Source organism: Hyposmocoma kahamanoa, unplaced genomic scaffold, assembly GCF_003589595.1.
Source record: "Hyposmocoma kahamanoa isolate Upper Pololo Valley unplaced genomic scaffold, ASM358959v1 244, whole genome shotgun sequence".
Lineage (NCBI taxonomy): Eukaryota > Metazoa > Arthropoda > Insecta > Lepidoptera > Cosmopterigidae > Hyposmocoma > Hyposmocoma kahamanoa.
The window spans coordinates 1041758-1057784 of NW_020653761.1; the positions used below are offsets into that span (position 1 = coordinate 1041758).

Here is a 16027-nt window from a genome sequence, read left to right on the forward strand (position 1 = left end):
AGGTATACAAGCAACATTCGTGTTTTCTCGTATTCCAATCGGATTTAGTGCACAAGCGACATCCGAAGTGGGTACGAATTTTCTAGATTTGTACAGTCTCGTTTGTTACGTTTGAACTTAATAAACCAGTGTTCTTGTGGCCGCCATTAAGGAAATAATAATAACCTGTGTTCGCTTGTCCGTATTTTAATTCCTTCTTAACTATCCTTGTCTCCGCCCGGCCTTAAGCTGTGAACCGCAAAACGTGGTGATGTTAAGGCCGCAAGTAATTGCGTGAAATTGTCTGAACGTCGAGCTGGAGATCATGGATCTGAAGGTTGCTGGTGCTTTCCCTTCTTATTACTTGGGAGCTCGTCTACACCGCAGCTCTCTACGAGCTAGCTAACGAAGATATTTTTTTTAATATACAGCGTCACATCGTGGTGTTGAATAATATAAATATCGTAATACTCTTAATAAGTTCATCTCGATGTCAGTGGTGAGGCGTGAATAGTCGTTAGTAAAGCCGACCTAAACAAAAACACCTACCTTAAAACTTCTTTTGCCGTTAAAAAGACGCCTTGCTTATATTAAGCAAAACACTTATTAGCACATAAGATAAAATAAAGTACCCTTCATTTCACTGATTTACTTATTTTACACTTAAATTGCGTACCTTATATGTGTAGTAAATTACGTATTAAAAAGCCAAGCCGGCGAGAATCGACTTATATGGACACCTCGCCACTGCTCGATATAATTTAGAGCGTAATTTTACATTTTATGGTTTAGATGGCGCAAAGTCCCCCGCGCCTGGCACTAGCGGCCTCCTTAGCGCCATCGGGGCCCAAAGCAGAGCTGCGTCCCCCAAAATGCGGTCTCCTAGCCCCGCTTCGGCCGCCAAGCCCGTGCCGATGACAACATCACCGTCGCCCACTCCTCGAGGACCCAGCCCCGTACCGAGTCCGCGCTCGATTAGCCCAGTCAACGAGGAGCCATCAAAAACAGGTAGGCTGATGGTACCAATGATCGACATTTATGGAAGTGTGTTTTTGAATTTGAAATAACTTTTACTCCGATAGCTCTAAGCCTCGTATTCTAGAACTCTACTTAATGCTCAAGTCAGGATTTGAGTATGGTTTAAAGCACTCGAAATCATACTCAAGTCCCTGCCATTAGGGTCGTAGTTCCAGTGCTTGTGTTTCCAGTGCAATCCTGACTTGACATTGATTAGAGTTCTAGAATACGATCCTAATAGAGTCTCGTTCGTATTTCTTATTTACCGCCTTTAAAACTCAATGTACTATTAATTTTGTAAAAAGTACTATCTGAGCAATTATTAAACGTCATGGAACAAAACTTGTTGTTTTTATCCGACTTAAAAAAAGGAGGAGGTTCTCAATTCGACTTTACATGTTTTGTATGTATGTTACATTTGTGAACCGATTTTGTTCGCAGAACATGTATTTTTTCTTGTGTGGATTTTGATGATTCTTTTTTGTTGGAAAGAGTGTACGTCACTATTGGTCCCATAACCTCATACAAAATAATCCAGCTGGCCACTTAACGGATGAATGTTGTGAAATTCTGCGATCGGGAACTTTGGTTTGCAACAAATTCATTGTTTCGGTGGCTGTGTGACTGTTTGTGTATGTGTGTGTGTATGGGGTTATGTTAAAGACAGAATCCATACGGAGCCAATCGAATCGTTCGCAGCCTCAGAACTCAAAATTCGTGAAGTGATTAACGAAATAGACCCACCATTTTGTCAAAAAATGATTAGAAACTTTGATGAAAGAATCGACATCTGTAGCTGTGGTCGTGGTGGACATTTATCAGATATAATTTTTCATTCATAATAGCCAAACCTTACTTTTTTTAATACAATAAACATTAAATACTCAATACTCAATATATTTATTGCATTCGTATGGTATACATGTCTTAAATTTAAAATAATGCTACACGTATGAGCCTTTAATAAGGGATAACAATAACAGCAGAGGTAGGCCGAGGTTTCAATTATTAATTAAAATTGTTATTTATCAAATAATATTATTTAAAAAAATGTCATATAATAATAAAGAAATATGTCATATTATGAGTAGAAAGAATTATGTCACTTGAAAGTTTGAATTTAATTAGATTACAGTAGCATAACTTTATAGTATATAATTAACATTTATTTATTCTTCAAATTTATTATAATATTATTATTTTTATTTGTCATTAAAGTATTCATTTAAATTGTAATAGCATTTATTAATAAGATGTAATTTTAATTTATTTAGAAACAGTGAATACTTTTCCTCGTTTTTAATAATGGGCGGGAGCTCATTGAATATCCTCACCGACATCGAGTGGGGACTTGAGCTGTGTATGTGTACCCGAGATCGTGGCAGAAGCAATCTATTGCGTGGTCTCAAAGTGTGTCGTTGAGGCAGGTCGTCAGTGTTAGTGTAAAAGTCAGGGTGTTGTTTAATAAATTTACAAATTTCTAAAATATATATAGAACACAAAGTCAAAATTTTAAATTGTTTAAAGTGCGGTCTGCAGCTATCCGTACTACTCAAATTGCCAATTTGAATCATTGTCATCTAAATTGATTGTTTTATTTTGATTTACAAAGCTAAGTTCTTGTCGAAAAACCCTATATTTAGTACCTGTTCGATCTGCAGACTTAATCTTGACAATAATAAAGTACCCATAAGACTACAATTGTAAGTTCGAACTTTGTTGTTGAAGTAAATATTGTTTTACACAGAGCCCAGTCCTCTGAAATCAAAGAGGATCCCGGGCGATTCTCCACCGAAGGTGATCAAGAGAAAACCACCGGCACCGCCGACACAGGACGATGGACAGGTAAAAGAAATGGATACAATTGTATCACAAGATATATCAATAACAGCACTAGACGTCCCATCACTACGAGCAGAGTAATACATTAAATTTCGTACCCTTCCTTGGTATAACAATCAAAAGTGTTTATCAAATTGGCCCTGTAGGGTATAAGGAACCCTGTTGATACAAATCAAATTTTCTACAAATTTTCTTTATATCAGGCGGTAGAAACTTCAGGCTCTGCTGATGAACCCAAATCTCTCGAGGACATAGCGATCGCGCGGCCCGTGGCTCCCGAGATCAAACCAACTGAGGGAGCTATTCCACCACCTCCACCTTCAATTAAACCGAAGGTAGGTGTAGTAGATCAGAACAGGTTAGAGTCTTCGAATGAAAACCTAAAAGAACTGGTGGTAATAATAGCTATATAATAAATTATTTCTTTTAAAATACTTATTACTACTTGCAGTGACTGTTAGATTTAAAAAAATAAGTTACGGATTTTTATATAAATTTTGTATAACCAATGAAAAAATGGCAACTCTAAAAGATATGGGTGGAATTGTCGGAAAAAAAATAGATGGAATATGATAGTGAATTAACGGGCGAAACGTTATTTTCTTGAACAGATTATAGGTATGTTTTTACAGGTTTTAAGAGATTACATACCGGATTTCAATTATCAGGTCTATTGTTTCATTTTAAAATTATAGGCATGTACTGGTGATCGATGACTTGAAGGATACGATAAAGATGTAGTTGATTTTTGTGATTCTTTTTAGCTGATTCTTGTGCTAAAATTTAAAGTTTGACCATTCCCATTCATGCCGATATTAATAGTAATTCGGAGTTAATTCACAAAATAACGAGTTGTGTACGGAAATTTGCTAGCTACATAGGGGGAGTAATTGACAATAATGTATGTTTTTTGGATTTTTACCAATAAGTGTTACCATGTGACAAAAGCATCTAATTGATGAAACAATAGAGGAAATAAAATACAAAGCACAGTAGAGTAGCAAAGTCAAGTCTAAATTTAGAACTGGTAAACGATTCATTTTGAATAAACGCCGATTGACCCTCAAACTAGATTGAATTTAGTCATTTCGTATTTTTTAAAGTTCGTCACCATTCTCAAACAAATCAGTGACATTTCTGATTTTGTAGTCAGTTTGTTTATATAGTTGGAAATAGTGTTGAAACTATTCTAATTTATTTTTAACAATGTGTTATTTAAATTAGGCACCAATACTACCGACGATGGAGGTAACACCTAGCACGCCCCCCGTGCATTCGGCGTCGCCACCTACTCCGATACCAGCATCTCCTTGCAAGTCTTCCAAGCCTCCTTCTCCCCCGGCGAAACCCTCCTCTCCGATCCCTCCGGAGAAACCGCCTACGCCACCTAGAGTGACCACGCCGCCATCTAAGGTGACCACACCACCTCCAAGAGCAATATCTCCACCGCTGAGAACACCATCGCCAACACCGTCAACTTCTTTACCGGTAAGGATAATTTCAAAATATTTTAAATAACTTGCAGCCATGGTGTAAGGCCATCTACAAAATGGTTTTAGGAGAGAGGAGTTTAAATATTTTACGAACGAAATTACTGCCGCTAGCCAACTAAACCGCGGCAAAAAGTGACAAAATATTTTTTTGTGATATCATAAATAACCGTAACCCAGTTTTAGAATATTCAAATTGTTAAATGATATTTCAGCTATACATCGTTAGGGTAAGTTCTCCGATAAGTCGAACACAACAACTAATTTTAACTGTTGTCAAAAGAGTTTTTTTTGCTACATAAAACGGATATTTCACCATTTGTCACTTAGCTACATTTTAGTTAGTGGACGGCAGATTAGTCAATAACTTTTTTATGCTTAAATAGGAGATTTATATTTCGCTATTTTTATGACTTTCTTGTGATAAAAGCAATTTCGACGTATGATTACTTGTGGTTTTATTACACTAAGCGCAACAAGTACCTAATGCGCCGGCCACACCGGGAATGAAGCTAAGATAACCTAGATCAACTCACGTAGCCGGGGCATCGTTTATGCTTCGGTTCACACCGCGAACTAAGCTTACCGGGCTAACTAAACCAATCCAACGTACCCGCTAGCTATGTAATATTTACATATTAACTACTTACTACGCATTTTCTAAGCCTAGCTTTGTTTGTAACTAGGTGAACTAAGCTAAGTTACCTAGCTTCGTTCGCGGTGTGGCCTGCACTTATCAACCTTCTTTCTTTTATGTAAGCCAGTCTTTCTTCTAACTTTAATGTAAGATATCAACACTAGAGCCACTATTTAAGGATCCAAAATTAACATGTTGGCCTTTATTCAAGATAATAATAATAATAATAATAATAATAACGCACACACTCAACATAGTCCCGCACTAGGGAAACTCTGTGTCGCGGGTGCCATGGACACACACATAGACAACCACAAATTACACCAAAACTCGCGAGAGAAATAAATGTAGGCTGTACAAATATTTCTCCCGGCCCGGGAATCGAACCTGGGACCTCTGCGTAGTCCGGCGTGGTAACTGTTCGGCCACGGAGGCAGTTTATCCAAGATACATACATACATGAGTTCACGCCCTTGTCCTACAGGAGTGGTAGGTAGAGACCACCAACGCCATCTTACTCTAACCTGACTCATTTATCTAAGACAATAATAATAATGAATCTTGAGTGAAGAAATCCTCCTTCTCTCATGAGCGAAGAAATAATTTTCCCACAAATAGCGCTACGGCGTAAAGTCATTAAAAACCAAAAACAAAGATCCGACAAAACAAGCACATACAAAAATTCGTAAGGTCCGCTGGATCGTTCCGTGGCTTAGTTGGCATAGTGTCTGCCACGGTTTGCTTGAAGACGTCGGTTCAAATACGGCCCGATCGAAGGAATTATTTCTAAGTGTTCTATTGTTATTAATAATTATATATAATAACAAACTAATGGGGCAATTTAGCCAAAAATAATTGAGTATCGTGGTAGTAAAACTTCGTGACATTTAATAAAAACTTGAAGATTACATTAAAAATAATGTGTTTTTTTGTGGAAAACCTAATAACAAGTGCAATAAGATAAAGATGTAGTGAAAAACTTTCTCAAAAGGTTTCTCTTTCCCTGATAGCAAAAGAGCCGTTTAAACTTAGCACCAAGATCTGCATCAGGCACTTAGAGAAACTCCTAAGATTTACTGACTCGGTCTATAGCTCAGTTGGTAAGAGCGCTGGCCTTGGTGTGGCAACAGACGCTGGTTCGAGTCCAGTCAGACAGAAGGAATTTCCTTTGTGTAGTTCGATTTTCGTATCAGTAATAACAAGGATGTAGTTTAAATAAAAAGACTAATTCAACACCGAATTTCCCGTAATAGAAAAATCTGTATTTGGGAATCACTTCATGGTAGTTACAGTAGAAATGACAGTAGATATAGCATAATGAACATACACCACTATTTTAAAATTATATGCTCATGTTTAAAAACGTCACTTGAATCAACTTGATGAAGGAAAATACGACAGAGAAAACTTGTAAACGTTTGTAAAGATAGATACAATTTTGAACTAACTGCGTCGTTGTCGGCGCTTGTTTGCATTGTGTGTGTCTACTTGGTACCAAATACCTGCATCGATTTTAGCGCTTGTAGATTTACTGGGCTCCTAGAACCCGCTTCCTATGTAAATGTGCCCAAATAGATTTTAGTTTTAAATTAGTTTAAGCACCCAGAACTGGGTCTACCTTACCCTCGATGACTCGTCCCTAGACTAATAAGACAAAAAATTAACTAATTGCGATAATGGGATTAGGAATTAATGGTAAGAGATTTTGTGCTCTTATTAAGGGTAAGAGGTTTGTGCTCTTATTAAGCAATTTTTCACATAGCAATCCGGGATGCGCTCTATGTTTATAGGGTTTTGAATCTCGTTATATTTCCTTGTCCTCGGAAAAAGATACTTTTGAGACTATTTCAAATGTAGGTTTCTATCGTTGGGCACGAAAGAAACAAAGGGCGTTTAATGTTTAGAGGATGGCAAGTGTTTAATGTAGTTGTAGACGGAGACGACCTGAATGTATTAGTGTCGTTCTCCAATCTCCACAGATTACACCAACCTCCACTCTACAGTGTTGCCATGTTAATAATCAATTTTTAACACTGTTAAACTAAGTGACTTAAGTTTCAAAAGTTTCGATATTTCCGAAACTTACAACAACAAAAAACCGTCGATACTCGTAAAATTTCCGAGACCAAAACTCCCGGTGTGAAAGCTCTAGTTTTATACATAGTCGATATAGCACAACAGGTTCAACAATTTGGGAATTATAATAATATTTTACTAACAGCGCGCGAGCACACCTACGCAGCGCCTCTCGTCCACATCGAGCACTGAGCAACTGATCCCGCCTGCTTCCCCCGTCGCGCTTTCTGGAAAGGTGCCCGAAGTCAAGACCATCAAACGACAACCCAAAACTGGATGGCTATAGATGTTACTGGTATGACTGGTAGGCTATAGATGGAAGAATCAAATCGAAGATGGCTACAGATACAAAAAACTGGATGGCTACTTGTGTAAGAACTACAAATTGGATGAGATTGAGAAGAATAATTAAATACAAGTTCCAAAAACCCGAATGGCCAAAAATGTATGAACTGGATGATTAATGCAAGAACAAAAAGCTGAATTGTTATTAAAAAGATCGGATTATAGATGTAGTATACCAGAAACTAGGGAGAAAAGTCTGTAAGCCATCCTTAAATTCTTGCTTACTATTAGGCGGAGCAGCGCGTGTTGGTACTTTGATTACGTACCAAACAAAAGTCCTTAACTGTTTCTCTTATTTATTTGGCATTTGAAGAAAAAAATAATTTAAATGAAGAGCGAATATACTAATAAATAACTTCATATTTTTATATGAGTCAAGTGTATAATCTGATACTTTTATGAATTCGACAGAAAATTTAAATAAAATTATAAATAAAATAAAATAATTTCACAAAGATTAAAAAGTTCACGTCGCAATAATTATTTAGCTTCTTAGAAATATTCAAAGTGTTACTTCCCTTGATCCTGAGTGATTTTAATCTTCTGATTTATATATTCGTTTGTTGTTTTTTAATAGAACCTGCCACTGCCACCTTTTCTATTACGTACTTCTGAAAATAATTCACTCAAGTACCAATGTATTGCGTTATGAAATTATCACTTTGCTATCCTGCTTTATAAGTTTTATAACAGACGCCAGAAATACAATTAAACATGGTTACAGCGTCGATATACCTCTTAAAACGTAGTGTTTACTAACCCTATTTGTATTTTTATATTTATTACTATATTTGGTTTTAAATGTTTCCTTTAATCATAATTAATGCGGTATTTGCAAACAATTGTCAATGTTATCAAATATAAAAACGTAATAAGTCACGACTACGACAATCTTAAAAATCGGCCATTTTAATTGTATTTAGATAATACGTAAAATTCTTTATTATTATTGTAATATAATCATGATTTGATAAAGTGTCACCTTAAGTACTTAAAGTTTTTAAGTACTTAATTATTTTATCGCACTTGAAATCAAACACCGTAATAAATAACTCAAAAATGATGTAGTTTATGAAACACAATTTGAAAAACTTTTATAAATTCGACAGAAAATTTTGATATAATTATAAATAAAATAACAGTACCTGTATATAAAATTATTTCACAAAGATTAAAAAGTTCACCTCGCATTAATTATTTAACTTCTTAGAAATATTCAACTAACTAACTAACGTCAATGTAACTAAACTTACATTGTATAATAACATAACCGTAGCATAACCGCTTAAAGTAAGCTTATTGTAATGTTAAAACTATGATGTTTTATTGGTAGCTTTGTGACTATTCATTCACTCAGTTCGTACTATGACGTGATTTTAACATTAAGGTAATATTGCTCTTATGTCAAATTTAGCACTCTTAATATAGTTACACGGATGCAAAGTAAACAATATTATTTTCAGTTTTATTGTCTTAATATGGATTTGTAATGATTAAAAGTTAACTTGAACTTCAATTTATTTTTTATTTTCAGTTTATTTTTTATTTAATAGCACATAGTAAATAATTTTTCGTTAAATAAAAATACGCCATGTTTATTTCGTAAAATTATAACAGCGCCATCTATATGCTCCTTGGCGAAACTAACAGTTGACACTAGACTGTAGTCCCGAATTCACAACGTGACTATCAAGATTCAGCTTGTTTTATTTATTTTTCTTCATGAAAATGCGGAATAATTATTGACAACAACGTAATTTTAATAGATTTTATTATTACATACTTTTCTTTTCTTAACAGTCAAAAATTCTCTGAATGTAAATAACATTAAGTAAATCATTCGTTCTTTAAATCACTTTTGCAATAATACATTATACTTGGTTGACAGGTTCGTTATGGTACGAATATGAGTAATATTATAATAGGCTGACTTTAAGCTTCCATTGAAATAAGATTGTTTTTGGAAAGGTTATGGTAGGCCCCCCTGAGTGGTTTTTATCTTCTGATGTATATATTCATTTGTTATTTTTTTAATAGAACCTGCCACTACTACCTTTTCTATTACGTATTGCTGAAAATAATTCACTTAAGTACCAAAAAAAAATTAGTGACAACGATAACGCCCTAAATAATGGAGATGAGGGTTGCCATTGACAGCGAAAGAGGGTAGAGAGATATGTCTGTTCCTAAAGCTGTCCTGTGCCGCTGGCCAGTCAAGCCGTGACCATGAAGCATGTAACCTTTGCGAAGTATCGGGAAAATAAGAAACTTGTAATTAGTGATGATAATTTCAAATTGTGTTTTCTCAATTCCATCATTTTTGAATTACGATATGGTTTCATATGCGTTATGTTAAAACGTTGTAACTACTTCTGTAGGAGAAAGGATCAAAATGTAAATTGTGTAAATTGTGCGAGCGGTAGGTAGTGCCAGAGCGTCAAATTCATGACTAATATGAATGTCTGATAGACCTTTCCAGTCGCCTAGAAATTATATTTGATCCTATGTTTTTACAGAGGCAGTTGGTATTTTCACAAAATAATATTTTAGAAGTATTTTTACCACTGGCAATACGCTTTCGATGTCAACATTCAAAACTTATCTCATTCATTGTCGTAATAACTAACGTAATCGACATTTTTAGCGAAATTATCTGTAATAAAATATCTGGAATCAGCGATTTTATTATATCTTAATTAGTTTCAGTTTTATGGTTAAGGAAAATCAGCGTATTGGACATTTTTTTTACCGAAAAAAAAAAAGGGTTTAGATGCCAATATGTCAAGGCGTTAGTTATAACAAGGACGGCAGAAAACGTTACAGCGTGTACCTATGCCAAAAATAATCTGGTCTGGTTTGTAATTACAAATTTGATTGTCGTTTTCGTTTCTGTTTACAAAATAAAATTTATGTTACTTACGGTCGGATTTCTTATTCATAGATAATACACTGACATCTGCTAATGACTCTTTGCAATATACTTGCTTATTGTATTTATTGTCTTTGGTCTACTTCTCATTATATCACTGAAATAAGAGTCAGTCAAAAAAGTTAAAGATTTTTGATTATTTAATCTGCTGAACAATATAATAAGTTTTCTGGTTTCAACTTGTTTATGTTTATAAATTAATAACCTACAAATTGTTAAAAAAATATGTACTTACTTTAATGATCTAGCGAGTGAATCACTGACGTTGACACTTAAGAATGCATTATTTTTATTAAGCTGGTAACTCGGGTAACTCATTAAACGTCAGTTTGTTATCTCTAATTTTATAAATGCTTGATCCGAAAGCCATTACAACTCTACAAAAAAAATCGTAATTAAAAATCCGACTATAACAATGAATTATATCATCATTGGACTGTAATAAATAACATTGTAATAATCCTCGTACAGCCATCCCTTACGTCTCAAAAAATTAAATATACACTCGTAATCCAAATCGTCTATAGTGATGCACTTTCATCTGTGAAATAAAGTTACATATTTTGTAAGCTGAAAAAATAATATCGACTTTCGTTGATTTTGTACTACATTGGATTACTGAAAGAAAATAAAATTATTATTATGTAAGCTTTTCTTTTATTTTTTAAATCTAAAATTTTTCTTTTATTTATATATCTATTTCCATTTTTAACTAACTTCAAAGAAGGAGGATCAATTCGACTTAATTATGTTTTGTTTATTTGTCTTAATTTTTTTGTATGCAATTTGTGAACCGATTTCGTGACGATGATTATGATTGTTTTTTTGTAAGAAAGAGGGCACCTCAGTGTTATACTGTAATTTTATAAAAGGTAAGCACGACGGCTGAGTTGCTTTTTCAGTTTACTTCAGTAGGAAAGCACAATAAATAGAACGACGGAATTAATATATGAAATTTTCTTTATTACATGTCGAAAACTACAAAGATACACAAACAATAATATAAGTGTAGTCATGTAGCCTAATTGCTAGGTAGCTTTTTAGACAATAGTAGCGTCGAAAATTGGTGAAAGAGAAATTTCGTATAGACTTATCTATTGGATATGGTCAACTTTGGTTACCACGTGCTGAAGCAAAGTTTTCTCAGACAAAACTTTCGCAATGAGTAACTAACGAAGCAGCTACGACTTAGCTGTGTTATTTGCTAGTATTCTGAGCTAATGATCGCCTTCTATTAGGACATTTCTCCAATGCCGCAATTTTCTGTGTCCAAGCACTAAACTCCACTTATTTATCAAAACAAAAATCTACAACAAATAGAATATAGATCGAAAGCTAACTGGAGAGCACAAAATCTTCCCAGTAAACTTTTCGGACCTTTTGGAAAAAAATCTGAAATGCCTAAAACCTGACAACGGCGTATCCCGAATGCAGAATCCAAAACAAAGTGTCATTCTTCTCAAAATTGAAACCGTATATCAATATTAGACTTTAGTTCACGTATAATATTAGATGATAGTATTTATAATCTGAATTCCACAATAAACTAGACATTAGTTTTGTCACAATACCAAAATTGCTGCATGTCCAACGCTTACGCGGGAATTCGGTAGTCATTACTAATCACGCTGCACATCACAAGTGAAGCAGTTTAGAAGTTTCGCAATGCGTTCGTACTATTCGTCCACCTGCGGCTGGAGAGAACATGTGGATGATTCGTTGCCGATTTTAGGACTTTTTACGTGTAAATATCTAATTCGGTGGAACTGGTCCAGGCTGATTTTTTAATTCGGTTAATATACGATGTTTCAAAAACTGATATTTATGTAATATTTTTTATAATATGTGTTGTAACAATTAGAATACAATAACAATTTATTGGTTTTACAAGTATTGTCGATTACGAGTAAGTATAATAAATATATATATATATATATATATATATATATATATATATATATATATATATTTCTGAATCCCGGAGCTTGGTTTCGGTGGATGGTGGAGGAAGTCGGAAAAACTGCCATCGAAGACATATTTTCTTTGAAAAGCAAGAATTTTATACGCTTTTTCATATAAATGTTTAGTTAATATTATTGATTTTCACAATATTATGTTACTACTTATTGCCCGGTGAAAATGAATAAGAAAAAGCATAATAGAAAAGAAAAATTGGAAATCAAGATGGGGGAACGCGCTAGACAAGCAACGATAAAATAGCGATCCATTTATATATGAAAGTACATACAAAAGTGTATAAAGTTTTTGTTTCACAACAGTTTTAAACCTTGTAAATGGCATATTTTGAATATCAATCGGTAACTTATTATAGAAGCGTAAACATTGCCCCTTAAATGAATTTGAGACTTTATGAAGACGACTGTCAAGAAGTTTATTGTTATTCCTCGTATTAATGTTATGTCTGTCACTATTTTTCAAATAAATAATATTTTCATAAATGTGCTGTGGCGTTAGTGTAAGAATGTTAATCTCTTTAAACTTATCTCTTTTTTTTTTTTTTTTATTTATTATTTTTTTTTTATACCTGACAGGCAAATGACTCCACTCCACCTGATGTTAAGTGGAAAGTGGTATCCAAACGCGAAGGAACCTAGTGCAGCGATGGAATTCTCACTGCACTAGCCGCCTCCACCCTGCCTGCCTACAATATGCCTCTTCACGCCTCGTTTGAAGGACCCCATATCATAAGAGGGAGGGAAGACATGTGCCGGAAGGGAGTTCCATTTGTCAACCGTGCGGCAGAGAAAGGAGCCACCGAACCTTTTATTACGCGATGGAATGCGGCAGGTAGTGAAACGGTGACTACGAAGGCCAGCACGCGTGCTTCTGAGCAGGAACGGGGAAGGGGGGATGAGGTTGAACAGCTCCTCAGAGCACTCACCATGGTACATGCGGTAAAAGGCGCTAAGCGATGCAACATCTCTACGCAGTTGCAGAGGTTCAAGGCGTGATGAGACCTATAGATGAGAGATATAGATAGAGGTGGGCGTTTAAACGAAAAACATTTTAAAAAGTCTGGTTTTTAAAATAAACGCATTAGCACGTTTTTCATTTTAAGCGTTATTAATATGTAAGCGTTGGTCACTGGCCACTGGTCACAGTTCTATAGATACTCAATAATTTCATAATTTCATACAACGTGCCTAAGTTTCAAGTAGCGCCATCTATGTTTCCTAAACAAATTAATTCAACATAATGTTGCAAGCTTTTTTAAACATAAAGTCTATGCGCTTAAACGTTTTTCTAAACGACTTTTTAAGCATCAACCTAAAAAGCGTTTAGGTGAAAAGCGCTTTTACAAGCACGCTTTTTAAACGTACGTTTTGACGTTAAAAAACAAGCAGTATTTTCCATTTCAACGGTTAACAACTACAAAAGTTAAACAACTTATGTTTTTAAACGCTTTTAAACGCCAATGAACAAAATGTTAATATAGTAATGTTATGTTCAAAATATAGATCGTTTTTTTTTACAAAAAAACTTGCTTATCTTAAAACCTTTAGTGGTCGACACTCGCGTTTCGCTATCAATAAAACAACGTTGCAAGCTTTTTTTAACATAAAAGTCTATGCGCTTAAACGTTTTCTAAACCATTTTGTTAGTTTCAAACTAAACGGGATTTAAAAAGCACGCTTTTTTAAAAAAAAGCATAACCTTTAAAGGTTTAAAAAAATAACCAGTTTTTTCCATCTCTACTCATAGACACTCAGGGGCTCCGATTGTAAATTGCCCTAACCGCACGTTTCTACAGGAAACCAAAGCAAATTGCCGTGTGTCATTAAACTGTGAAAGTAACTGAATTAAACCAATCTAGCTGTTTCGACGTCTAGGCGATTTCGTATTTTTTTATTATGTACAATGCAAAGTACCTATAGTGTGCGTGAGTACCTACAGTGTAGTACAGTTTCACCTGGTACGGTCATTATACCCAAAAATTTTCATTGACCTTACGAAGAAAGTAGGTTAACTACAAAATCGATATTATGTATGAACCAAAACAAACAAAGTGCTTAAATCGTAAAACAATTTATTTTAATTCACTTACAAATTAAGTTAACAAACGGTAATATTTGTTCAGTGAAACAGCGTTTCAAATTCAATTAACAACTTGCTATTGTCTATTACAAACATAGTTAATTATGATGAAAAGTTCACCCTGACCTCAAAATCGTGACTAAAGTCCACTACTCAACTCGATATGGCGTTTAAAGCAGGTTTTGAATCTCTATTATGTACAGTTGATACCCTAAGATATCTGACCCTCTACCATTTTACACATTCAATAGAAAAATTGTAAAGGAATTCCAGCTTATACGTTAAAGATCAAATTGGCTTAAAAGGTTTCTTAAAATGTCATTCACTGATTATTCTACTCCTGGGGGCCTACCAAAACCTTTCCAAAAACAATCTTATTTCAAGTTTAAAGTAGGCTTATTATAATATTACTCATATTCGTACCATGACGAACATGTCAACATAGTAATGTATTATTGCAAAAGTGATTGAAAGAACCAATGATTTCCCAATATTGTCTATTCCTTACTAAAAATAAGAAAGAGATAACGCTATGTCAACTATACAATACCATCTCTTTCTTTTTGGATGTTCCGAATCGTCTTATCGTAGTATAAATGTTTAAGTACGTAATGTTATTTACATTCAGAGAATTTTGACTGTTAAAAAAATAAAAGTATATAATAATAAAATGTATTAAAATTACATTGTTTTAAATAATTATTCCGCATTGTCATGAAGAAAAATAAATAAAAGAAGCTGAGTCTTGATAGTAACGTTGTGAATTCGGAACTAGTCTAGTGTCAACTGTTAGTTTCGCCACGGAGCGAAAATCTCGTACCTATTACTTAGACCACTCGGCAAAGCCTCACGGCCTAAACACGGTACTCGACTTTAAGAACCCACATTACATATAATACAATGATTGCATAATAGTACATTGTGTATTAAGGGCGATAAATAAAGAATTACGAACGAGACTCTATTAGAAGCCCGTAATTCCGAAGTTCGTAATTCCCGTACCGCCTGTGTAAACATACAATGTTTTTCATCGCATTTGCGAGTGATTAGTATTATAGCATGCAGACTAACTTGATTATAATGTCCCAAATATAATCTTCGGGCCTTTTTTCTTATTACACTACCATAGCTGTAATGAGAAGGAAAAGGCCCGAGGGTTTTAGGCATATAGGCCGGTTTGGGGCATTGTAGTCAAGATAGCCTGCACGTAAATACACTATTTACGAGCAAGTGTGATGAAAAATACTATTACAGTTCACAAGTTAAAGTGAATTTGTTTAACGCTGATTCTTCACGCTTATGTACTTAGAACCACATGGTCAGCTAGTTGTACCCGAGTATCTTAGGGCGTCGACTGTACAATTTGTACTTTGTTTCATGGATATTTTTATTTACTGAATTACAATTGAAATTTGTAATTATGAAAGTCTGTCTCTCGTAGGGTTACGTAATTCAAACTTGAGCCGTGACAGAGTAAAATGCAAAGATATTATGTGTATGGAACATAATGCCTACATAAATACCAGTCAACTTAACTTATAGTATACATTACTTAATTGAAACAAAAGAAATCTGTTTTTCCATAATTATACTCGCCACCGCCAATCCACATAATTTATAGGAAAACTGCCTCTATAATCAGTTGCAAGCCGGTTA

General features: G+C 34.5%; 1 protein-coding gene across 2 annotated transcripts in view; it reads left to right on the forward strand.

Moving 5' to 3' along the window:
* LOC113228807 (transient-receptor-potential-like protein) overlaps positions 1 to 7440 on the forward strand; it is a 41844-nt gene extending 34404 nt beyond the window's left edge. For both annotated transcript variants that reach the window (XM_026462203.1, XM_026462204.1), the window contains exons 17-21: positions 772 to 987; positions 2744 to 2841; positions 3042 to 3173; positions 4063 to 4326; positions 7187 to 7440. In XM_026462203.1, coding sequence (XP_026317988.1) covers positions 772 to 987; positions 2744 to 2841; positions 3042 to 3173; positions 4063 to 4326; positions 7187 to 7327 — 851 coding nt within the window. In that variant the 3' untranslated portion in view covers positions 7328 to 7440. The remainder of the gene's footprint in view (positions 1 to 771; positions 988 to 2743; positions 2842 to 3041; positions 3174 to 4062; positions 4327 to 7186) is intronic.
* The last annotated feature ends 8587 nt before the right edge of the window (positions 7441 to 16027 follow it).